The sequence below is a fragment of the Somniosus microcephalus genome, chromosome 6 (assembly GCF_052327205.1).
Source record: "Somniosus microcephalus isolate GS21.2 chromosome 6, FLI_Smic_1.0, whole genome shotgun sequence".
Classification (NCBI taxonomy): domain Eukaryota; kingdom Metazoa; phylum Chordata; class Chondrichthyes; order Squaliformes; family Somniosidae; genus Somniosus; species Somniosus microcephalus.
The window spans coordinates 188,473,764-188,500,808 of record NC_140992.1 but is presented as its reverse complement, the minus strand read 5'-3'; the positions used below and the strand labels follow the sequence as shown (position 1 = coordinate 188,500,808).

The 27,045-nt window shown below is 45.5% G+C and overlaps 1 protein-coding gene across 1 annotated transcript in view; it reads right to left on the bottom strand.

Moving 5' to 3' along the window:
• LOC147116256 (tyrosine-protein phosphatase non-receptor type substrate 1-like) overlaps nucleotides 1-26,388 on the bottom strand; it is a 32,307-nt gene extending 5,919 nt beyond the window's left edge. The window contains exons 1-4 of the mRNA XM_085992031.1: nucleotides 26,274-26,388; nucleotides 4,609-4,914; nucleotides 1,957-2,253; nucleotides 382-486 (exon numbers count right to left, since the gene is read on the bottom strand). Coding sequence (XP_085848157.1) covers nucleotides 382-486; nucleotides 1,957-2,253; nucleotides 4,609-4,914; nucleotides 26,274-26,388 — 823 coding nt within the window. The remainder of the gene's footprint in view (nucleotides 1-381; nucleotides 487-1,956; nucleotides 2,254-4,608; nucleotides 4,915-26,273) is intronic.
• Nucleotides 26,389-27,045: the final 657 nt, after the last annotated feature.

The window sequence follows — 27,045 nt, the reverse complement described above, 5'->3', positions numbered from 1 at the left end:
ATCTGTTTTACACTATCGCAAAAAGTCAATACCTACCTCAAAGTGTTTACGCTTCAAGACCTGGACCCGCACTGATACTAAAACTTTGTAGAGCATTAAGGATTCCGGGTATTGCAAGATGGAAGTGTATAAGTTGAGTAAATAGTTCGAATGGGAAGGTGAGATATTTACATTTCAAGATCGGGTTTACATTGCCATATTCAACTAGTGCCAACCACATAACGCTCTTGTGGTAGTAACTTCATTCTTTAAAGATGCGGGCAGTTAAGGGCACGTTATTCCTCTACAAGCAATCCCTATTCACCTGCCCGTTCGGTTTTGTAACAATACAACTGGACCGCAGAAAATAAAAGTATTCGGCGAAATAACAAATGTTCTTACCGTCTGATGCCTGCAATCTGAGTCTCGTCAAAATTATTATCAACAGTAAAATTGCGAATGCGCCCCCTGCACAACCAAATATCAGTGTAAATTTGTCATCAGCACCTACAGGGTCAACAGATAATTGACAAAAGAAACTGTAGAGCTTGGAGAGATATACACACAGGGAATCATAGGTCCGGCATGGGAGGGCGAGTCCCAAAGGTGTCTCTCGAGATGATGGCGTCCACTGACTGTCAGAGTGGCTCGATCACTTTATTTCTATGGGTAGTAGCTGTACAAGGATTATAACGTGTACCAAACGACATCAACTGCAACTCAGTGATGCAATTTAGGGAGAAAACAAATCCCATTATATAAAGGCCCAGGAAGCTTCTCTCTGCACACGACGGTTGTTAATTAAGAGTAAAGAGAGTTTCATGTTTTACCTAGCCATGCAACACCGGACTGATGGGCACCGGCTGCAAAAAGTGGCAAAGTCGCTCGTTCTCCAGTGCTGCCACCGCTCACCAGCCTTACCAGAGGACACCTACTGCAACTTTTGGTAGTTAACATGAAGGACTTGCATTTATATAGCGCCTTTAACGTAGTAAACCGTCCTAAAGCACTTCGCAGGAGCGGTATCAAACAACATTTGACACCAAGCCACGCTTGGGACAGGTGGAGGTAGGGTCTAAGGAACGTCTTAAAGAAGGGGAGAGATATATAGAAGAGAGGTTTAGGGCGGGAATTCCAAAGTTTAGGGTCTAGACAGCTGAAGGAACGGTGCACAGAGAACAGATGAACATAATAAGACCATAAGAATTAGGAGCAGGAGTAGACCATATGAACCCTCGAGCCTGCTCCGCCATGCAAGAACATCATGGCTGATCTTCGACCTCAACTCCACTTTCCCACCCTATCCCCACATTCCTTGATTTCCTTAGAGTCCAAAAGTCTATCTACCTCAGCATTGAACGACCCAACCACAGCCATCTGGGGTAGAGAATTCCAAAGATTCACAGCCCTCAGAGTGAAGAAATTCCTCCTAATCTCAGTCCTACATGGCCCACCCCTTATTCTGGGTCTATGCCCCCTAATTCTAGACTCTCCAGCCAGTGGACACAGCCTCTCAGCATCTACCTTGTCAATCCCCCTCAAAATCTTATATCTTTCAATGAGATCACCTCTCATTCTTCTAAACTCCAGAGTATAGGCTCAATCTAGTCAATAACAGTTCCATATATTCCATTTAAAAACACAGGATGTCAAAGTAAATCTGGTAGAATGGATCAATTTGGTGCGTAATTTAATTTTGTTTGGCAAGCATTTGACAAGGAATGATCTTTCAGCTTTTGAGCATTTCGCACATCAACCTCCCGTTGCGGATCTCTTCAGTGAGATATTCTCTCTCCTTCACTTACAAACCATCTGGAATATTTTTATTCCGTTCCCGTTGATGTGACACTGAGAGTAAATATATTTCACATTTACCCTATATCCTCGGGGTTGAACAACTGCCCAGCTACATGTCTAATAAGTAAATACAGGTTGGAGCAGAGTCCCGCTCCCCGCTGTAAAGGTTTCCAACCTTACCTTGATTAAAGGTGTAGCTGACATTGGCGGGCACCAGAAGAGAGACATGAGATACCAGACATGTATAAATAACTCCGCTCTGGGCAGGCTGTGCTTCTTCCAACGAGCTGGAAACCTCAAACAGTCCCCCCGCGTTCCTGTTTTTCACAGTTGCTATTCCGGTCAGATTTTCGACACCATCTCTTCGCCAGGAGATTTCTAAATGCTCCGGGTAAAAGGCAGTCGTTTTACACTCGAGTTTTAGAGAAGTCGCTGAAATCCCTTCAACAAGAGCGATTTTCAGGGTAGTTGGGAGAACTTTAACAGAAAAAAAGCTTTTTTTAATTTAAAGGAACACATTCTCATTTCCCTACTCTCGTTATGCGGTTACAGTCCTAATGTCACAAGAGTTATCCGCGCTGTGTTTTTTTTTCAAACTTCGAGTTTGCATTTATTTTATAAATAGTTTTACGGCGCACAGCAAAATGACGGAATGTATTGGAGACCATACGCAAAGAGGGTGAATCTCCCAGGGCTGCTAACATGCAGGGTGGCACGCGTCACTGTTCTAACTGGAGTATCAGATCTTGGCGAGGGATTGTGGCTGGCAGCAGTGACTCCGAGTGAGGTTCCTGTCCGACGATATCGGAGAGAGTGCAACCCAGTCTGCACGAACAATGGAATCGCTTCTCGATATTCATTGCTAATCTTTGGAGTATTAAACATTTTGTGTGTTTATTTAAGAATTGATCGCTTTTTAGATATTTCATATATTGCAAACATATTTTATATAAACGGTGAATATTGAGAAGAAGAATTCTTACCAATATATCGAAATATCTCTGATGTCTACACAGCTTGTAGACAGGTTGCTGTAATATCTATAGATTAATATTCGTGCATTACAGTTGCTAACTCAGCATTTCAGTGTCTGTAATGGAGATTTCAGATCGTGCAGCTTTCATTAAATGTATTTTGCCCAGAGCGCGAACCGAGGGCTGGAACATTTTTCACGTCATGAATTGGTAATGATGTCTCTCTGTGTAGGTCACCATATCCATACAGTTGAGGGAATCTGAATAGGAACTCCTAACTCAGAGTGCATGTCTTATATAATTCCAGGGGTTTTGGCATTCCCCAAGCCTATTCGGTCTGTTGAACACGTTTTGCCTGAAGAAGATTCTGCTTATACCAGTCCTACAATCGTCTTTTACTAATCTGAAACTTTGTCCGCTAGAGCTACAGTCGCTGTTTAGCTGGAAGTAGAATCCCTTATTAGGTTTGCATTGTTTTGTCAGTTTATTACAAACAATCTCCTTAACATCGTTTCTTCAAATGTTTACTTTTCCGATTTTGTAGTAATAGCAAACATTTAAATCAGGGGTATTATTAACTTGGAAAGTTATTTTATCCTTTATTCCCAGCAACACCGTGTTGATTGCCCAAACAAAGCTCAGAATTCCTCCATTCTTTACCACTGATCTGTTTAGTCATAATATGTAATGCGGTAGAATTTCCGTGGAGGAGGAGAACGAAAGTGTTAACTTAATCTGCTGCCGTAACTTCAGTCTGGGATTGGTAGAATGGAAATGTAAATCATGAATTGCAAATGCGGGAGCCCAGGCGTTTAAAGCAATTTCGGTGATATTCTGCCCGTACTTTACAGGTTGTGAGTGTATGAAAGAAAGTCCATTTGGTGTAAGACAGATGTTCAAACAGGAGCATTGGGTTTCTATACTCTCCTGCAAGGTCTAGGACTTGGGGTGGAATCCAGCATTGAGGGTAAGACCAACACTTCCCTTTCAATGGATTATAAGATTCCTTTTTGAAATGAGATTGGCAGTCTCAAAAAAGTTCTCAATGGAAGCAAGTGCACAGCCTAAACTTCGGATAAAGGAACAGGAGGAAGCCATATAGCCCCTCGAGTCTGCTCCGCCATTCAATTAGATGATGGCTAACCTGTACCTCAAATCAATTTGTCCACTTAACTCCATATCCCTTGATACCCCGACCTAACAAAAATCTATCACTCGCAATCTTGGAAGCTCCAATTGTCCCATCATCCACCGCGGTTTCGGAGAGAGAAGTCCAGATTTTGGGCAATACTATACAGAAAATATTAGATTGGCAATTTCAAGTAGTGGGGCCAAAATCTTCCCTGGTGTGTGCAATAACCACGATTGCAGCATGGCATTGTTCTATTGAGTTTCTGATGAAGGCCTTTCATGAAGTAAAAAATGCCTGACCTCGGAGGTGTTAACATTGTCGCTCCTTGGCACCGCTATTTTGGGGAGAAGGAATTTGGCTATCTAATCCCAGTTATTAATTTCAAGCCAAGATTTAAACATGTATACCATTTCAGTATCTTCCCTCCTTAATAATTGTAACTGCACTTCCAAAAGAACTCATTGGATGCAAAGCACTTTGGAATGTCATGCGGAATATGAAGGGGTGAAGTTGATCTGGGGCAGTAGCGCAAACCGGGCGCTAGAGAATCGGTGGGCCGTTGTATACCGGGGTCAATGGAAAAGAAAATCGGGAGAAATGTAAAACGAATTTGCTATCACCTGGTTTTCGTCAAGTGATAAAAGTTCAAATTACCCCCACTATTGAGTATTTACATAGATCGCACACTGCTGAGAATCTCCCACACCCCGCCCGAATGGCACTTACCGTACACAGTAAGCTGGGAGCCACTTCCATCTCCAATAGATTTTTGATGATGTTTTACTTTACAGTAATACACTCCGGAGTCGGCGACACTCACATTCAGGACATCAAATGACCCACTTCCCTTTTTTACATTAAATTGCTTTCTGCTGTCTGGCTCCAGAAACGTCTCCTCGCCCCGTCTCCGCCAATAAACATCGGGAGCATCTTGGAATATGGGAAATGTGCAGAACATGGAAACATTTGTACTCCTGGCAACCTTAATATATTTGGGGAATTGATCCACTTTGATCGAAGTTACTTCAGCGGCTATCAGAAAATAAACAAAAATGCTGACTTAATAGTTTGCATACTTTAGAAAAACACCAAACATAAAATGACTTAGAAATTTTAAAAAACACAAGAAAATTAACCACATTCATAACATAATAAGAAAAATGGAAGAAAGAAATGTGCGCAAAATATGACAAATTGTTTTAACATTAGCTTTTTTCGATAAGCATGGAGCGTTAAGATAAACAAACACACCTCTGTATAGAACTCCCACCAAAGATACGCATAAAAGCGCGGGGCTCACCGCCATTCTGAGTGACGAACATTCGAATGGTCATAAGCTGCAAGGAGCCACTAAGCTCCTGGGGCTTTGGAAGCCAGGGGTTTGCACGTGATCTAGAGTGGCGTGTAACATCACGTGCCTAAATGTACAATTTCATTTGATGCCTTTCCTTTGATAAGGCAGTATTGTGGGTGGAGAGTCGTACAGACTCAGGGTTTAGTGCACCCAGTTATAAGATCTAGGATACTTAGGCGTATTGCAGTTACTCGTGTAACTCACTTACGCAAAAATGCGCCATCTTGAAAGCCATGTAACTTGTTTGCCTCCAGATTGCACTTCTCGCTTGGCGGAAACGTGGAGAGAACTCCGGACTGTGAGTGCTCCTTTCTTGTTTTTGTGGTGATAAAGCGTTATTGCTAGTACTGGTGTATTTTGCTCCGCCTATTCCTACAGCAAACCCTGATCAGTGTAAAAGTCTGTGCATTGAATGACCGTGCGCCTTTACACTAACTAATCGAGTTCTCCATGATAATGAGCTTAAATGCATATGTCAAAATCCAGCGACTCACATTCTTCTGTAAATAGGAGGAGCCTATTTGTCTGATACACGGTTGTGCAAATGTAACAACAGGCTTGACTTCAGCTGTGATGGTGAAATGTCGGATGAACTGACTGGCCTACTTCATCCCTATTAACCTTCTGGTCTTATTTCCGATGAACGTTGAAACTAACAAAGGAGAAAACAAGAGTGAAAGTGGAACGCCAGGTCGTGTGGACTATATTTATTTTGTCGGTTATAGTGAATCCCCTCATCCTGTTGCCCGATCATAGCCCCCAGATCCACCTGAATTCACAAATGCTGCCCTGGTGGCTTTAATTAAATGATTGCATTTTCTACCATAGCATATGAGTATCCCTTTAGCACCATCCACCGATCATATACGCCGGTGTGAGTTTGGTTTCCATATGTACGTTCAGTGAACATTCATGCTGACAAATCCATTCACTATATATCTGTATTGTTTCAGATTGCATGCTTGCTTACCATGACCTGGTCGCTTATTTGGTGAAGCCATCGTCCTTGGAGTCTTCTGTATTAGGTGACCGCAGAGACAACTATTACAGTAGTGGTATGCTTGAGATAAGTGCCCCTGCACTGGAGAGAATAGTAATCAATTAGGCTTAGGTTGTCATCCAAACCTGAAGCAGCCAACTGAAATGAAGTTTTGTATGTCGGCCAATGTCCGCAGTGTAATTAATAAGGTTGTTGACTTGCAGGCTCAAATTGCTGCGTGGGATTAGGACGTGGTCGTATTAATAGAGACCTGGCTAAAACAAGGCCAGGAATTGGTTCTTAATATTCCTGGTTAACAGGCATTCAGGAATGATAGATAAGGATAAACAGCAGGTGGCGTGGCAGCATTGATTAAATATGATGTTACAGTTCTAAGTCGAAAGTATACACTGGATGATAAAAGGACTGGTTTGATTTGGGTTGAGTTGAGGAACAGAGGGGGAGCGGATAAAGTGCTGGAAACTTTTTTATAGAGCTCCAAACAGTGGGAAGGATATAGATGAGCATATTTGTCGGCAAATTGCAAAGGCGTGTAAAAAATATAGGAGTTACATTAGGAGACTTTAATTACCCTAATATAGATTGGGGAAAACATAGTGCTGAGTGTAGGGAAGGAGAGGAATTTCTGATATGTGTACAGGAGATCGTTCTCGATCAATATGTCTCCAGTCCAACAAGGAAGGAAGCAGTGTTGGATCTGGTTCTGGGAAATGAAGTAGGGCAAGTGGTGTGTGTTACCGTAGAAGATCATCTAACTAGAAGTGACCACAACATAATTCGTTTTAAAATAAGTATGGAAAGAGACCAGAAAATATCGAAGGCAAAAGTGCTCAACTAGGGAAGATCAAATTTCAGTGATTTAAGGAGGCACCCAGCACAAATAGATTGTAAAAGGCGATTGCAGGGTAAAGCAGTAACGGAGCAATGGAAGGCATTCAGGGAAAAGATAGTTTAGGTGCAAACTAATTCGATTCCTTTGAAGGGAAAAGGTAGAGCATCCAAAGTTAATGCGCCCTGGATGACAAAGAAAATACAAGTTAACATAAAACAGAACAAGGAGGCTTATGATAAATACAATAGCAAAATACTGCGGATGCTGGAAATCTGAAATAACAACAGAAAATGCTGGAAATACTCAGCAGCCCAGGCAGCATCCGTGGAGAGAGAAACAGAGTAAACGTTCCAGGTCTGGGACCCTTCATCAGAACTGGAAAAAGCTGGCGATGTAACAGATATTAAGCAGGTGCCGAGACAGGGGGGGGGGGGGATGGCTAGGAGGGGAGGAAGGAACTAAACAAAATCCTGTACTTTTGTAAGAGGCAGGAAAGATCAAATGTTCCAAATGGGAGTGGCAAAAATCATACAGCGTGAAAAATGGGGGCAGGGATTTACTTGTGCTTCTTGCAATTTAATATACTGTATTAGCTGCTCACGATGCGGTCTCCTCTACATTGGGGAGACCAAAAGCAAATTGCGCGACAGCTTTGCAGAACACCTCCGTTCTGTCCGGAACGGTGACCCTGAGCTTCCAGTCGCCTGTCACATTAATTCTCCGCGTCACTCCCACTCTGATCTCTCTGTCCTCGGCCTATTACATTGTTCCAATGAAGCTCAATGTAAGCTCGAGGAACAGCACCTCATCTTTCGATTAGGCACTTTAACAGCCTGCCGGACTCAACATCGAGTTCAACAATTTGAGATAATAATCCCTGCCCCCATTTTTCATGCTGTATGATTTTTGACACTCCCATTTGCAACATTTTATTTTTCCTGCCTCTTACAAAAGTACAGGATGTTCTTATTTCCTTCCTCCCCTCCTAACCACGCCCCCCCCTGTCTCTGCACCTGCGCAATATCTGTTACACCTCCAGCTTTTTCCAGTTTTGGTGAAGGGCCCCTGACCTGAAACGTTAACTCTGTGTCTCTCTCCACGGATGCTGCCTGGCCTGCTGAGTATTTCCAGCATTTTCTGTTGTTATTTCGGCTTATGATACATTTCAGGAACAATGATTAACCAGGAAGAGTATGGTAAGTGCAGGAGGGAATTAAAAAATTGAATTCGTTAGTCAAAGAGAGGTTACGAGAAATGATTAGCAAGCAATACTAAATTGAAGCCTAAAACATTTTATAAACATATAAAGCATAAATAGTTAGCTAAGGACAAAGTTGCGCTTTTAATAGCCCAGAGGGGACTCTTCATGTCGAGGCAGAGAACAAGGTTAAACTATTAAGTGCATACTTTTCATCTGTCTTCACAAAGGAAGATGGAATGCATCCTAGGTTGCTGAAAGAAGCAAAGGTAGAAATAGCAGAGGCATTGGTCACAATCATTTAATTCTCATTGGATACAGGAGTAGTGCCAGAGGACTAGAGAGTTGCTAATGTTATACCACTATTCAAGTTAGGGGAGAGGGATAAACCAGGAAACTGCAGGCCAGTCAGCCTAACATCGGAAGTGGAGAAGTTAATAGAAACCATTACCAGGGGCAAAATAAACTTTCATTTGGAAAGGTATGCGTTAATCAAGGAGATTCAGCATGGATTTACAAAAGGCAAATCTTGTTGACTAACTTGATTGAATTCTTTGACGAGGTAAGAGAGAAGGTTGATCAAGGTAGTGCAGTAGATGTGGTATGAATTGATTTTTGACAGGTATTGGACAAATTGCGCACAGGAGGCTTATTAAAAGATGGAAGTCCATCGAATTAAGGGGAAAGTGGCGGTATTGACACAAAATTGGCTCCGTGACAGGAAGCAATTGGTAGTGGTGGATAGATGTTTTTCAGATTTGGAGGTGGTTTGCTGTGGTGTTCCCATAGGATCAGTTTTGGGTTCATTACTCTTTTCAATTTTAATAAACGGCCTAGACTCGACTGTAGGGGGCAGATATTTGCAGGTGATGCGGAACTTGGTAAAGTAATCGATAGAGATGAGGATTGTTGTAGGCTTCGAGATGACAGACAGGATGGTGAAATGGGAAGAAGAATGGCAGATGGAGTTCAATGTGGAGAAATCTGAAGTGATGCACTTTGGGAGGACTTATATGGAAAGAATGTATACTGAAAATGGCACGATTTTGAAAAGTGCAGATGAGCAGAGAGACCTTGGTATCATTTTACACAAATCCCTAAATGATGCAGGGCAACTTGATAAGAAGGTTAAAAAATCATATTGGCTACTTGGCTTTATAAATCGAGGAATAGAATATAAAAAGCAAAGAGATCATGGCAAAACTTTACAATCACTGCTTAGGCCTCAGCTGGAGTATTGTGGACAATTCTGGACACCACACTACATGAAAGATGTAAACGTCTTAGAAAGGATACAGAGGAGGATTACTAGGATATAACCAGGGATGAGAGACTTCAGTTATGAGGAGAAGTTGAACAAGGTATGACTGTTCTCCTTGGAGCAGGGAAGGTTAAGAGGTGACCTAATAGAGGTGTTCAAGATGATGAGAGGTTTTGATAGATCAGAGAAAAACTATACCCTCTGGCGAGTGGTGCAATAACTACAGGCCTTAGGTTTAAAATCATTGATAAAAGATCTATAGGGGCGATGAGGAGTTTTATTCACTCGAAGATGGTGCAAACTGATTCTGTAAATAATTTTAAAAGGTTGTTGGACAGGTACTTGAGGATGAGAAACTTATATTGTTACGGACAAAAAGCAGGGATGCGGGAATTATCACGGATGCTTTTCCATAGTGCCAACACTTTCAGGACGGGCCGAGTCGCCCCCTCCTGTGCTGTAAGTTTCTGTGATTCTACGATCCTTGTGTATAAAATAGGATTGTAAAGGTAATTCGGGAATACGACTGACAGCTAAGCAGTGATTGTAGGACAAGTTGACACAAGTGCAAACGAGCAGAAGTTAAATTTTAGACTGATATCAGGAAGATTTATTTTCACACAGAAGAGGTCACCATGTGGAAGGAACTTCCAGTTAGAGTAATGGAGATAAAAAAGGATCCATGGAATAATTACAAGAACAATTGGATACTCTGTATGGAATCTGTAGCATCTTTCATGCCGCACGGCACAAATTGATTTTCTCACCTGTATCTGCACTGGTGACGCCTGCTACGAGGTGTGTGTTTATGCGTGCATGTCCCCTATGGCCCAATTCTGGCTCCATTTCCATGTTTCACTCCCAGTCACCATTGAGACTGACACATGGAGAATGGTCATTTGTGTGAGGGTGAATGGTACAGGAGGGCTAATTGTGCAAATGGACGCTTATCTGATTCATTTTCAGGAGCAGAAGAGAATGGGCAGGAAAGTAGGCAACATTGTTTTAAATTGCTTCTGCATTTTCGAAAGCAGGGAAACTAGTTTAAATATAAGTGATTTGTGGCGTTTACAGACTAAGTTTTCTTCTTTATTTCTAAGTGGTTTTGGACTCATCCCTTGGAGATGCGAATGTGATGGTGCCAGCTCTTCTCATTGAAGGTTTTATTAAAAAAAACTGGATGGCCTGCTAGGCCTTTTCAGAGTACAGTTCAGATTGAACCACATTGGTGCGAGACTGGAGACACATATAGGCCGGGTACCAGTTTTCATTCCTTAAAGAGTGAACCGTTAATTGATCATTAGTCAATAGTTAACCGTTGGGTTTTTTACAACAATCTAACAGCTTGATTGCCAATTTTACTGCTACCAGATCTTTACTCCTTCAATCACATCCATAAAGAGATTTATCTGAAACATTTTTTATTATCATGCTTTTTATTTTCAAACTGAATTAAAATTCTCAAACTGCTATGCTAAAATTTTAACTCATGCTCTCTGGATTACAAATCCAGTAACATAACCACTACACTACCGTACACATTGCATTTCCCCCTTCAGAAAACAGCAGGTTAATGTTCCGTGGGTCACATAATCTCGAATCATAAGGCTGTGATTATGTTTCCTCTTGGGAACACCACAGATCAACCCCAATTCACCTATTTAATTTTATTGGGATTATTACCATTTGACATACAGCACATTCATATATAAAGAGTACATGATGTACTACATTCGGTATATTTTGGTAGTGAGGTTTACTGCGTGGCTTAATATTAACACCTGCATTAATGCAACCGAAGCTTCCCGAGTAGAAATAACTCGAGTATTTGGTTAAGTTGAAAGGACCATAAACAGCCTATCGCCGCCGCACAGCCGTATTAATCACATTGCGAAACATTCGCCCTGTCACTGCAACAGGTTGACGGAGATAAATTTAACACCGTATTTTGCACGTTCGCTTACTCATTTTGCATCATTCAAATCAAAAGATCAGCAATGATTGGCCTAACGTTAGCAGTGAAAGGTCAAGCTAGCCTGCTTTGTTTCAGTAACGAATTACCACCACGGCTATTTCTAATTTCTTATATGTTATTTAAACCGTTTAAACTTTTTGTTGTAACCTGTCATATTTTCAATCAGGTTACTTTCTAATTTATGATTTTTTATTTTACATGCATATACGCAATTTGGAAAGCCGTTCAAGCATAATTCCCAGAATCAAATATAAAGTTAAGGGCCTAGAAATTCAGTCGCACCACTTTTGGGGCGCTAAAGTCGGGCGGTCACTAAAGTTAGCGCCCGCCGGAAAGTGTAGGCCACTTCGCCGAAATTCAGTAGATTTGGCCAAGGAGTTTGGGCGAGCGCTGAAACTGGTGTTGCACTCCTATCTTTAGGTGCTAAGCCGGCGGTGCGGAATGATAACGCCGAGGCCGTGCGCAGCGCAGGTGCGGTCATGTTTTGATTGACAGCAGACACCCTGACGCCGGCCAGCTCTTAAAGGGGGAAGGGTCGACTTTGTCTGCTGCCACGCCCTGGATAGTGGAGCCCTGCAGCTAGGCCTCAACACTGCTGGTGGACCCAAATAGCGCCTGAAGCCATGCAGAAGGCCCGTGAACGAGCGCAGCGCTTCTCAGAGCCTGCTTTGTGGGTGCTGCTTAAGGGTTTGGAAAAGAGAAGAGAGATCTTGTGCCCGGACAGTGGCAAGAAGGCTCCCAAGAGGCACTTTAGGAGAGCCTGGAGGGAAATCGCCCACAGGGTGTCAGCCACCAGCGATGTCCCCAGGACTGGTGACCAATGCCGCAAGAAGTACAACGACCTCACTCGGTTGGTCAAGGTGAGTAGCCTTCCAGTGTCCTCCTCATCCTTGCATGTGCACCTCTCATTATGGGCAAAGGGACCTCAAAGGCTTAATGGCCATCCCTCCTCCCACAGCTATGGCACTGGCATGATCATCAATAGCACTTTCTGCACTTTACACACTGGCCAAGCTATTCGACCATGGGAGGCAGTGCACACAACAACAGGGCACCACACTGTACTTAGAGGCCGTCCTTTCTCTTGCAGGCCAAGCTGGCCCAGAATATGAAGAGCCGGAATGTCACCGGGGGAGGCCGTGCCCTGTTCCAGGAGCTCAGTGAGCTGGAGGAGCGCGTGGCTCGACTCATGCGTGGCCGGGTGGTTGGCCCCGTTGCTATTGGTGATGCGGACCCTGTGCTCGGCCCCAATGGTAAGGACATGGCCGTTTGGACCTCTCTCGTTCCCCTTGCGCTTCAGATCTACATCCTTTGCCACTGTCCGACCAATGCGCATAATGCCACCACTCATGCCTCCCTCGCTGACGCCCTGTCCTCACTCTAAAGCTACACTTGTGCCTTCCTGCTTTCAGCTGGTGAGGAGGAGGTCCATGAAGCTGAGAGTGCCAGTCCCTCAGAAGAGGAGGACGACGAGGACCAAGAGGAAGGCGGCACATTGGGGGAACCCTCATCCGCGCCAGGGGATGGCAATGGAGGGGCGACGTCTTGCCTGGAGGAGAGCCAGGGGGAAGTGTTGCAGGGGGGTGTAGCTCCTGGGCCCAGTGGCGTCCAGGCATGCGGGAAGGGTCGGGCAGCACGGCTGCCTTCTCCCCAGAGGGGGGAAGTGTTGCAGGGGAGGGCAGTTGCTGGGCCCAGTGGCGTCCAGGCACACGGGAAGGGTCGGGCAGCTCGGCGGCCTTCTCCCCAGAGGGGGGAAGTGTTGCAGGGGAGGGCAGTTGCTGGGCCCAGTGGCGTCCAGGCACGCGGGAAGGGTCGGGCAGCTCAGCGGCCTTCTCCCCAGAGACGGAGACGGTCCTCACCCAGGAGGTGCGCCCCCTTGATGAAATGTCCGTGGCCTCGGAGCGGCGCCACAACGAGTTCATGGGGGTTGTGGGACAGATGCCTCAGGCCATTGAGTCCCTGGCTGATAGTGTGGCCGCTTTCGGGGACTCACAGGCCAGGGGTGTCGACCAACTCGCGGCAGCACAGGCCAGGGGTGTCGACCAACTCGCGGCAGCACAGGAAGTGAGTAGCGAGTTCATGAGTGGTGCCGTGCAGACACTGGCTGATCTGATGTGGGCACAGACCAGGGCAGTTCGGGCACTCACTTCTGCCACACTCGCGGTGTCACGGAAGCATCGCCAGGGCACCCGCCGCCCTGCTGCAGCACTGCGGTCTGGCCTCCACCAGATTGCTGCACTTGCTGCAGTGCCAGGCCGGCCGAGTGCCAGTGTCTCTGGTGACCAGCGAGCACCTGGCATCAGCCAGCTTGCCCCCATTGCTGCAGCTGCCACTGCCACTCCCCCAGCCAAGGTGCGACGAGCTGATGCAGAGACTGATGCTGCCCAGCCACAGCTGCAGCAGTCAGCAGCCGGCCCCTCCAGGGCCGGACCTCGTCTAGGCCGACCCCCAAGGGCATCTGCTGTCATGCAGTGTGCCCCTCAGGAGCCTTCCCCCAGCCTTGCCACACCCACAGGGCCCAGGTTGAGGCGGAGCAACAGGTCGGGCAGGGGCCGGAGAAGCCTGCACAAGGACTCGCCCTCTCGGCGCACTAAGTAGAGTGTGTTGCCAACTGTTTTTTTTATATGGGGGTGTTTGTGTTCTGGTGGGGGGGGGCTTATTTTGGGAAGGCCGAGGATGAAGGCAAATGTTATTGACAAGTTTTGTTATTCCTCCCCAGGTTGTGGGAGTGAGATATGTTTTTGACTGTTTTTTGGGGGTCTTGTCTGTTTCTCTGTTTCATGTGGGAAGGGCACTGAGTTTGTTAAATAAAGCTTTTTATTTATTCAGCTTGTCCAGGTGTCATGTTTCAAGCGGTTGTTGCATTAACCGGCTGAGGGCTTGCGGAGCGGCTGCATTCAGGTGCGTTCATTGCCACAAGCCATTCCCTGACAGGGGGCCGAGAAGTGCCGTTCAGTAAGCCGCCGGCGGACGGCCCTTGGACCTTGTGGCTCCCTCCTGGGCTGGTACTCCTCCTCCTCCTCCTCCTCCTCATGGTCCTCCTGCTCGTCCTCCTGAGGTGGTGGTCCAACGTGAGGTGGCAGTGCCTGAGTCCTGCGGATAGCCAGGTTGTGCAGCATGCAGCAAACGACGATGAACTGGGAGACTCTATCCGGCGAATACTGTAGAGATCCGCCGGAACGATCCAGGCAGCGGAACCGTTGCTTGAGGATGCCAATCGTTTGCTCTATGATGTTCCTTGTGGCTTGATGGCTTTCGTTGTATGCCTCCTCCGCAGGGGTCCTGGGCGCGCGGAGCGGGGTCATGAGCCATGTACACAAAGGGTAGCCCTTGTCCCCAATAAGCCATCCCCTTGGTGGAGGCTGTGCCTCGAACATGTCAGTCACAGTAGTCTGGCGCAGGATAAATGCATCGTGGCTGCTTCCTGGAAAGCGGGCATTGACAGCTAGGATGCGCTGCCTGTGGTCACACACCAGCTGTACATTGAGGGAATGGTAGCCCTTCCGGTTGCGGTAATCCTCGGCATTGTCGATAGGTGCCCGCATAGCCACATGCGTGCAGTCAATGGCGCCCTGCACCATGGGGAAGTCGGCGATCCTGGCAAATCTGACTGCACGCTGCTCCTGCCTCTCTAGGGTCATGGGGAAGGAGATGAATTGGTGTCTCCTTGCGAAAAGGGCATCGGTGACCTGCCGGATGCAGCGATGCACGGCGAACTGGGAAATGTTCGCTATATCCCCAGCAGCGGCTTGGAATGATCCGCTTGCATAAAAGCTCAGAGCCACCGTGACCTTCACTTCCACCGACAGAGATGTCCTGCACATCAGCTGTGGACGCAGATCTCTGTGAAGCAGCTGGCAGATCTCTGCAACCACCTCCCTTCTGAAGCGCAGCCTGTTAACACAATGCGCGGCAGTCATGGTGAGATAGGACACCTGCTGCCGGTATTGCCTGAGTGGGTAAGGCCTACATTGCCGACGCCTGATGGCCCCTCTGTGTCTAGGCATGGCTGGCCCTCTCACACAGCGTCTGCGAGCCGTTCGCACATAATGCTGGAACTGAGGGTTGGAACCCCATGCAGCCCCCATAATAAACTTGCAAACAGTGAAATCACAATGAGTGAAAGTTCCAAGCTCTGGCCAGAAGCCAAAAATACCTCTCCTATGTTGTCCCAAATCAGGAAGGTCTGTTCCTTGGTCTCTGTCCAGAAATCCAAAGCACTAAAGTCATTGCAGCAAAATGGCTGGCCTTTATAGTTCAGTGTAAGTGCCCTTTAATTAGTGCTCCCCGAGGCCCGCAGGGCCTCTGCTGCGTTCCACTTCACAGTTCTTAACAGCGCCACGCCCACATTGGGCGGGCACCACTGAATTTCCGGTTTGGGGTGCACAAACAGCGTTGCACGACGAAATGACGTCATAAGCTGCGCGCGCAGCTGAGTGGGCGCAAACACTTTGCGTCAGCGCTAAATGTCAACTGAAGTTGGGCGTAGGCGCAGATCGACCTGCGCCCGGGCGCTAAGTGCCTTGCGCTGGAAATCTACCCCTCTTATGGCGCTAACGGCGGGCGGACGCAACTGAATTTCTAGGCCTTAAGGTCTGAGACACCTCTCAGTATCGATCGCTCGAACCTAGACCAGCGAGAAAATGGTGTACGTTATATCGGGGTATTGGACAGTGCCTAGATTTTTGCAAATGGTTTAACGGGCTGGGATAAATATGTAAGCATCTGCTTTATTTATCAACAATTAATCAATTTTAAGAAGACACTCAGATTGACATCAAGGCGGTCCTTTTCATTAAGGCATCTCTGTTCTAGATAAGATAGGTAAGGTGCTGTGAGGGAGTCAACACACGATGAGTCATGTCGTGTAGGTGAACTGGGACTGAGACTTAAACTAGAAGCTCAATTGGAGAATAAATAATGCACAGAGAGACACAACAAGGACCAAATATACAAATCTTAGCCATTTCTGTGTATCGATTCATTTCTAGTTCATAACGAATCATTTAAACAATTTATACAGAGCAATAAATAAACGATATTATGCAACGTGAAGCTTCGGTGGAGCAATAACATTACAACTAAATAAAATAGAATTTAAATATGTATCTTAGGTGACAATAATCTTGTTCCATGTATACATTCTTTGTTTAACTGCTCCTGATTCTATCCTTCACCGAGGTACATATGTTAATGTATTTGAGATGTTCAGTTAATGTTCAGATTCACCCGCACAAGTTCATTCCTCATGAGTTGCCCATTACATGGACTGTATATAAAAAACACATTGTATAAATCGTCATAATTCTTTCGCTCCTTCTTTTCGTTCTTCGGTTTAATCCCATGCAGGAACCTGCGTATCCAATTAAATGAGTTTTAAAACATACATTGCTATCCCAGATACACATCTACTCTTTATTTAGTTACATGACCAGAAGATATTTAATTGAAAAGTTGTGTAATAGATATTACATTACATTCTCGCAATTTCTACAAAGGTTATAATTGCTGTTTGGCAATATATAATTTTCGAATGCATTTTCCAGTGGGTATTTAGTGTGTGCCTACCAGCAATTTAGTAATCAATTCAGTTTGCTGCCAGTCTTTTCATCTGGTCAGAGATAAAACATATTGAAATTTGTTGTTGCTAGTGGTCTTCAGACATTTGATTCTGACTTTTATGCCTTCAGTTTCCTTCCCTGTTCTCCGAAGGTGTTGAGTTATGTTTGAATATAAACACACGGCTGCCGGTTACAATCTACACGCTCACCCAAGTGGCCTAGAGTGGTGGTAGACTTTTCGATTGTGAGGGATAACATAGCTGAAATCCATCCTATCCCCTCACGGTATCCGCTCAGGAGCACTTTCTAGCAGAGGGTAAGGATGAACATTGGAAATACAGGTTGATAATTTTTCCTTTATAAACCGATTTTTAGCCTCCCTGTCATTTCTCCAGCTGATAAATGGACAGCAGAACGGAAAGGAATATCGCCAGTGGGAACGAGAGATGTTTGACCTTGCAGTGAAGTTGAGAACTCAAAGTTGACGTCCGGTCCAATATTTCAATTAGATATACTTAGTGTAAAGTGATTAAAGGCGCTTTCAGCCATGCAGGCAAGAACAATGCATTCTTTTAATAAAGTGGTGTTAGTGATAGCAGCTGCTTGATTTGGCTTTATCACTGATTCAAATAGGGTCTAGAAAATTAGGCAGTATTTGGGTAATGAATAATACACCATAGCTCTCAATTGGAAAGTACCAGGATTATAGTTCTATCTGATGTTCGGTCATTACTGCCACATAAAACTATTCGACACAGGATAATAACATTTCTCAAATCCAACCCCATCCATCAACGTGATTTGTAGAAATACGCTCTGAGGTTACTCCCTGAGAACAATTTAGGTATTATCCGCAATTTGTCTCTCCCCTCTTTTAGAGGAGGCGTTTGCCGTTCTGTTTTAAATGGATTAGTGCATTCAGTGAAATGAGGAAGAGAGACATTTTGGACCACAGCATTCCGAGTTACAAAGCTACTGTCTCACAGCATAACTAGAGACCCAGCTATTTATGGGCGATTGAATAAGGCCCTTGAATTTATGCAGTGCAACATTCAGTTAGGAATTCTTAAGAATTCATAACAACTTCTTCAGGCGGTTACTTCGACACAGACATTAACCACTTTACTTCAAAATAGTTGATGCCTCCAGTAAAATAATGGGCAGGGGATTCAATACACTCACCTTCAGCGATCCTGTGTTAATATCACACAGGGCAATTTTCAGACTACAAGCTTATTTAAATTGGAAGGAATCTTATTGTGAGGGTGCCAGTCAGTTCTGTTGGTAACCTCTAGATGGCACCTTCACCTTGTTTGTTTTCTGTGTTAATTGTTCCTAGCCCTGTGTTAATTCTTAATGGCCTGTTAGCTGTTCATGGGTTTCACCTGGTTTCTTGGTATATAAGTTCTATGGCTGTTTCACTCAGTGCTCAGTCCTCACTAGGGTGGACCAGGGAGTTAGTCTTGACAATGTCCTCTGTCTTGACTAGGTGCTCTGTGTGACTAGCCTTTACTCTATGGCAGCTTGCCTTCACAAGCTGGCTGCCATAGTTCTCTCGAGCTATGTATCTAAGTCTGTGTTCTTGTCTCTGGATTTAAAATGTATTTAAGTCTGTTGTTCTGTTAAGTTGCTTGTCTTGGTCAGGTGCTGTTTGGACAAGCGTGTTGCTATGTGGGAGCCGTTGGGAGCTTGTCTTGAGCTTTGCATTGATAAGCCGATTACCCTGGGGGTAGCTTGTCTGGAGTTTTGCCTCGGCAAGCCATTGGCCCCTTGTGGTAGCTTGTCACAAGCTCAGTATAGACAAGTGGGCTTCCTCATGGAAGCTGTCCTGAGTTCCTATCTTGACTAGCTGTCTTGTAACTTGTCTCTAGTTCTTATGTATGCTTGTTGTGTTTCTGTCTCGAGTTCTCTTGTCTCTAGTTCTTATGTATATTGCTGTGTCCCATGTGTTAATCCAGTTATGTGTGAATCTAGTAAAGTTCAAACAAAGTACGGTATATTTGTCTCTTGTCTGGTTTCTGCACTTGGGTCCAGAACCTACCTTGCCCGGAGAGCACGGCCTCGTATCTATACGGCCCCGTGGCTCCCCAACCCTGACACTTATCTTATTGCAGCATCTCTATGTGACTTTAGCTCTTGTGTGCGTCTGATGCGGTTTGTATACAACCAATGTAATCATCGGTGGCAAATTTACAAATTCGATATAACAGGACTGTTTGCACCTAACTCCTTGTTTTGGGGATTTTTTGTCTTTCTGTTCTGGACGTTTTGTGAAAGGCACAGAACCCGTGTGCGTTTTCAGGAAGGTGAAATATGAATACAGCTAAATATTGCTTCATCTCAAAGTCTCAAACAGCTGTATCTAGCGTATACTGGTAACTTTCCTGTTTCTGATTCATTCTGATCCGAAATAACTGTACCTGTGAGCAATACAGAAGCTCAATAGTAAATAAACTACTTACAGCCAATTAAACTGAAACGCAATTTTCAAAGTAAGACAACTGACTGATAACTAGCAATGGTGCTCGCTCGAACTACAGCTTATAACTAAAAGGAGAGCGATCATGTTGCTGTTAAGTTGTAGGTATATATTTGAGACTAAAAGCCGCTTAGAACATTAAAGGGCTGCAGCTGCACACTGTTCGCTGGTCAGGCAAAGCGGAGATTGTCCTGAATGTCCTGAATGGGCTGATAAGTGGCAGGTAACATTTGCACAATACAAGTGCCAGGCAATGAGTATCTCCAACAAGCGCGCATCAAACCACCGCCCCTTGACATTCAACGGCATTACCATCGCCGAACTCCCATTCATCAACATCCGGGGAGGTCCCCATTGACCAGAAACGTAACTGGACTATTGTATCCGTGTGTTAATGAAGACACGGAATGCAGGAGTTGGTTTACAGGTGTTTACTGGACAAAGTCTGGAGGTGAACTAACAGATACAAGACAATATATAGGCTTATATAGCCTGAGTGGCCATTACCAGCATTACAGTACACAGGGGGCTCTTAAAGGCACATACACCACAATTCCTCCCCTTTTAGACAACCAGTACATAATATTTTAAGTAATCATTAATTAACATGTTACAAGAACAATAATCTACACATTGCTGCAGTTAATCAATTATAAGTCAGTCTCTCTGGAGGCTTCCTGACTTGGTCCGGATAACGGCTCTGTGGTGTAGTAGTTTCTGGTGGTGTAGTAGGTTCTTTTGGCAAGGCTGATTCAGCTTGAATGCCAGTGTTGGGTTCATCTGGTTCCAGTATCACCGGATCGGAGGTAGATACTATGGGTATCTCTACTTCATCATTAGGCGTATAGAGTTGTGGTGTAGGTTGTCCCTTTTTGGATGAATCTATGATCTGGTCAGCATGGCGCCTTATTATGCTTTCTCCAATGTCCACGGTATATATCAGCGGTCCTAGTCATGTGCAAATAGTTCCAGGCTGCCATTTCTCGGTACGGTAGTCCCGGGCCAAAACTTGTTGACCTATCTGGAAGGTTCTAGTTGGCCTTTCATTCGTGCTTTGAAATTGCCGGTTCTTCATGTCCCTTCTGATGTTTGGCTTGATCAAATCCAGCCGGCATCTTAGGCTTCTATTGAAGAACATCATGGCGGGAGTTTGGTTTGTAACCACATGTGTTGCATTCCTGTATGCAAACAAGAAGTTATCTACCTTATGCTGAAGTTTTATGTCTTCATTACCCATGGCCTTTATGGCCTTCTTGAAGGTCTGGACAAACCTTTCAGCCAATCCATTGGTGGCGGGATGGTGTAGGGCGGACGTGTAGTGCTTAAGCCCATTGTTTTTTAAGAACTTCCTGAATTCTTCAGACACAAATTGCGGTCCATTATCAGAACAGATCTGTTCAGGCAGCCCATTGCTGGCAAATATGGTCCTTAATACTGTGATGGTTTTTTCCGTGGTGGTGGAGGACATCTTTATTACCTCCAGCCACTTGGAGTGTGCATCAACTGCGATTAAGAACATTGAGTCCATAAATGGACCAGCAAAGTCGATGTGTACCCTTTGCCATGGAGATGAGGGCCACGCCCATGGATGTAGAGGGGCTTGTGGTGGGGCGTTTTGGACCTTCTGGCATCCTAGGCAGCTCTTGGTCATTTCTTCGATGTCTCCATCGATACCTAGCCACCACACAAACGCTCTGGCTAGGTTCTTCATTTTCACTCCACCCAGATGCCCCTCGTGAAGCTCATTTAGCACTTTATCCTGGAGTTTGGGTGGAATCACCACTCTGGATCCACACATCAAGGTTCCTCGGCACACTGACAGCTGTTCTCTTCTTTGCGAGAATGCTGCCAACAGTGGCTCGCCATGTGCTGGCCATCCCTTCACCATTAAATGGTAGACTCGTGAGAGAGTCGGGTCATTTCTCGTTTCCTTTTCAATGGCAGAATTTGTTACTGATAGACATTCCACTATGGTTGAGTGGAACATCTCCACTGGGTCTACTGTAGGTGCCTCTTCTACCGTTGGCAACGGTAGGTACGATTAACTGTCAGCATTCCCATGCTGTTTTGATCCTTTGTATTCTATATCATATTGGTGTGCCCCTAGGAAAAGGGACAATCTCTGTAGCCTTTGCGCTGTCATAATGGGAACACGCTTTTTAGGGTTGAATATGGAGATGAGGGGTTGATGGTCAGTCAACAAGGTAAATTTTTGTCCGTGTAGGTAACGGTTGAATTTCTTCACTCCCCATACCAGGCTGAGTGCTTCCCTGTCGATCTGGGCATAGTTACGCTCAGCTGAGTTCAATGAGCATGACGCAAAAGCTATCAGCCGTTCTGAGCCATCAGGGAATCTATGTGATAATACTGCTCCTACGCCATAAGGGGATGCAATGCACGCCAGTCTGATTGGCAGTGATGGGTTGTAATGAGCCAAAACTTCCTTGGACGTGATCAAGCCTTTACATTTATGAAAGGGACGTTTACAGTCCTTGCTCCATTCCCAAATTACTCCCATTTGTAGCAGTTCGTTAAGAGGGTGCAGAACAGTTGACAAGTTCGGTAAAAATTTATGGTAGTAATTTATCAATCCCAGGAATGACCTTAATTGTGAGACATTTTCAGGTGCTGGTGCTTTTATGACCGCTTCAATTTTCTCAGGGGACTTATGCAACCCTTCTTCATTAATTATGTGGCCACAATATGATATTTGTTTCTGGAAAAATTCACACTTGGGGCGGTTTGCTCATAGGCCCCGTTCTCTCAGCCTAGTGAGCACCTTCTCCAAATTGGCAAGGTGTTCGTTTTCGTTTTCTCCTGTTAGAAGGGTGTCATCTAGGTAGCATTGAGTCCCAGGAATCCCTTGCAGGACTTGTTCCATAGCTCTTTGCCAGATAGCTGGAGCTGATGCTATTCCGAAAACCAGTCGATTGTACTGGTACAGGCCTTTGTGTGTGTTTATTGTGAGATAATTTTTAGAGGCTTCCTCAACCTCCATCTGTAGATATTATGCCTGTGCCAAGTCAATTTTTGTGAAACGTTTCCCTCCGGATAGTGAGGTGAAAATATCTTCCTTCCTTGGAAGAGGATACTGTACCATGTGAAGGACTGGGTTTACAGTCACCTTGAAGTCCCCACAGATGCAAATTTTTCTCTGTTCTTCAGATTTATCATTATTTAACATTTTCTTCATGACCGGGACGATGGGTGTTGCCCACTCGCTCCAATCTATCTTGGATAACACGCCTGTATTTTCCAAATTCTCCAGCTCTGCCTCGACTGCTGGACGAATTGCGTATGGCACCGGCCTTGCCTTAAAAAACTTGGGATTTGCCGCATCTTCCACCTTTATTGAGGCGGTGGTGCCTTTCAAGGTTCCTAGTTCCTTTTGGAACACTTCTTTGGCGTTGGCCAAGGTGTCTTTTATTCGTTCAGGTATGATGTCATCATCATTTTTTTTCTTACTGGTCACCATCAGTGCCTGAATGGAGTGCCAGTCCAAACGTATCTTCCTGATCCATTCACGTCCCAACAGCGGTGGACCACCACCTTGCAGAGCGTATAAATACAACTTCTCCATTTCCTTGCCGTTGTATACAACAGGCACCTTTATTTTCCCTTTGGGGTATACTTTCTGCCCCGTATATGTTTTCAAGATAATGGATGTGTCTTTCAAAGGTATATGTGGAAATAGCCACTCGTAATCCCATCTACTTATGACGGTCAGAGCTGATCCTGTATCTAGCTCCATTTTAACTGGGGACCCCTCTATCCTGAGGGTAACCCAAATGGTCTGGTAATCTTCTTTGGCAATTACATTATGTAATTTGAGAGTGCTTAATCTCTTGTTTCCGGAGTCCCTATCACTCTTCTGGTCTTCGGAGCTACTGTCCATCATCATTTGTACCTTTCTGTACTTTTCTTTATTGATTTTTTTTCTCTCAGTGGATTTTTTGTTTCCAGATCGGCATACACGTGTAATGTGTCCCATCTTTCCGCATTGCCTGCATGCTTTGTCCTTGAACCAGCAGTCCCTCTGGTCATGGGTGGATCTGCCACAGCGATAACATCGCTCGACACCCCGTGTCATTTCATGGGTGCCGAAGTCCTGTGGCTTTTGCTGTATCTCTGCAGCTCCTCTTGCTGCTGCTTCGTATGATACAGCTACACTGAAAGCCTTGTCCAGTGTCAAATCTTTCTCAGAAAGTAGCCTTTTTTGTGTTCCTTCACTTAGGAGACCGCAGACGAATTTGTCTCGTAGAGCATCTGCCAGTCATGCCCCGAATTGGCAGTGTAGGGTATCAACAATCTCTTTAAAATTCTTGTCCATCGGTTTGGCTGGAGTGATTACGTTTCGCAACAGCCTGTACGTCCTTGCGCCCATTAGATTTAGAAGTACCGATGCCTTTTTATCATCCTTTATTTCATTTGCTGTGCAATATACTTCCACTCTTTCCACATATGTGGCCCAATCCTCTACATCATTATCGAAAGTAGTAATGTTGCCAGTCTTAGGCATCCTAAAAAAAAATGGCGCCTCCCGCACTTTCCTTTCTTCCTTGCTGAAAAAAAATGGCGCCTCCCGCGCTTTCCCGCCGCTGTTGCTGCTGACAACGCTGTTCTCCGCTGTTTTTATTTATACAAATATTTTTAATATTCGGAGACTTGTTCCCGCCGGACTCTCTGGGACTTTCCCCGCCCTCTGCGTGGTCCGAACGCCGACCTGCATTGCAGAGCTGGCCGTTTCCCGAGTGTTCCACCCTTCGTATTTGTTTGCCTGTGCCTTCACTGCTTGGCCCCGCTGTAGAGCCAGCCGATCGAGCCCCAGCCCACCGCCCAGGAAGGATTATTGCAGTACCTGCCACCAGCCTGGCTAGCTGGTGAAACCACCGTTTTTTTTCTTTTTTTTCTTCTTCCTTCATCTGAGGCATTGATCTCCTTGAGGTGCTGCCGAATTGCAGGTAAGTCCGTTTCCAATTCGTCGCCACTGTTGTATCCATGTGTTAATGAAGACACGGAATGCAGGAGTTGGTTTACAGGTGTTTACTGGACAAAGTCTGGAGGTGAACTAACAGATACAAGACAATATACAGGCTTATATAGCCCGAGTGGCCATTACCGGCATTACAGTACACAGGGGGCTCTTAAAGGCACATACACCAGATGGACCAGCCACATAAATACTGTGGCAACAAGCACAGGTCAGAGGCTGGGTATTCTGCGGTGAGTGTCTCACATCCTGAGTCCCCAAAGCCTTGCCACCATCTACAAGGCACAAATCAGGAGTGTGATAAAATAATCTACAGTTGCCTGGATGAGTGCATCTCCAAAAACACTCAAGAAGCTCTAAACCATTCAGGAAAAATCAGCCCATTTGATTGGCACCCCATCCACCACCTTAAACATTCACTCCCTGCACCACTGATGTACCGTGGCTACAGTGTGTAACATCTACAAGATGCACTGCAGCAACTCGCCAAGGTTTCTTCGGCAGCACCTCCCAAACCTCTTCCACCTAGAAGGACAAGGACAGCAGTCGCATGGGAACACCACCCCCTAGAAGTTCCCTTCCAAGTCACATGCCATCCTGACTTGGAAGTATATCACCAATCCATCATCGTCGCTGGGTCAAAATCCTGGAAATCCCTCCTTAACAGCACTGTGGGAGTACCATCACCACACGGTCTGCAGCAATTCAAGAAGATGGTACACCACCACTTTCTCAAGGACTATTAGGAATGGGCAATAAATGCTGGCATTGTCAGCGACGCCCTGATCCCATGAACAAATAAAGAAAAGGCATTGTTAGGGAGGCCCGGTGTTTGGGGACCACTATTTGAAGAGGCTGATGGTTGCATCGATGAAACAACTTTCTGAATGGTTTACTTCAAATTTTCAGCATTTGCCTCGGCCGTGATTGATCAGCCCTGCACTCTGGTTCGGAACCCCCTGTCAAACATAACGACTTTAACCGCTGACCCTCCTCCAAACCCGCCCTTTAAGTGCTGGCAAAATTCTGGCCTGTGTTTAGGCTGCAAGTATGTGGTGTTCACTTTATATCCACTGTCACCTGCATTGCTAGATTTCAAAGGTGCACGTACCCTTCACTGTGCCATCTCAAATTGTCAAGACACATATGGCAACGATGTCAATCCTTCATTCAATGTAAATTTAATCCAATATAAGAAAAGAACAGAAACTTCACAATTAAATCTATCAGAACACACAAATGAGTACCCTTGTGCTTATTTACGTGTCATCTGTCTCTTACGCATAATTCTACATTATGCTCCCCCTGTGGCTTCAGCAAATGTAGAGACAGCCTGTTCACCTCCCTGCAGCGCCTGCTTAGACGTCTTTGGCGTCGTCTTCTGGGCTTTGGAGCCTGTGAAGGCCCCGCCAATGTCTGCTCCTCCTGTGGCTGCACAGGGGAAAACTCGGCCATCACTGCTTGGGTGCTTATCTGGGGCTCTGACCGAGGGGTTGACAATGGGATGGAAGTTGGAGTGCTTGGAGAGGAGCCCTCACACTCATGTACCCTACCCCATCATCCCTCTCATGGGCCACCCGCACCTCTCAGCTATCAAGTAGCTAGATAGCACCTTGCTGCACATGAGTTGCACCATGTGCACCCATCTCTGTACTGACAGTCCACATAACGGGGACATCCATATACCTCTGGTTCCTCTCCATGATAGATGCCCTTCTATCCTCCATAGCTAACCACCTACCTAGAAGCGTCACCATGTTGATTTGATTCTGGTGAATGATGTCCTCCATGGAGGTTGCCTTCCTTTCCATTGCAGAACCCACGTTCACCATTGCGTGTGCAATTGCATTACTCATGTTTGAGATGGACTCCTTTATTCTCTGCACACTCGCAGTCACTGTGCTTGCAAAGCCAGTAATGGCCCCCTACACGTGTTCCTGAAGCTCCAGTACTGCTCTCCTTCTGGACGGCCCAGAGGCTCAGCATCTGCATGCAGCTGAGCAGAGCTTGGGGCGCCCTGTGGCCTCTGACGAGGATTCTCTACTGCTGTCCCTGTCTCCACCATCTGCTCTTGCTCACTTGTGAGTTGTGAAACGCCAGGTGACAATATTACTCTATGTCTCAAACTACCCACCGAGGTGTGCGTCTCTGCGTTGGTGCTGGGTGCACTCTTTTCTGCTGTGGATGCTCCTCAGAGGATGGAGATTCTGCTGAAGAGGCTTCCTGCTCGTCTTCCAGGACAGTAGGCAGGGTGGCTCTTGATGGTCCTGTGGGAGAGTAAAGACATGAGTTACACATGTGATATGTAGTTTGCATGCATATGATTATGTCTACATTTATATGAATATCAGATTCCATATTCGTCACTGATGAATGCCAAATCAGATATCTGGGAAATAATTCTGTCTCCAGGTTGCTCTACTGAGCCTCTCCCTCCGTCCCCCACTTCAAGCTCCTCAGGACTTCCAGTAATGTCTAGAGCTGCCTACTCAGCGTTGGTCAGCTGCACCACA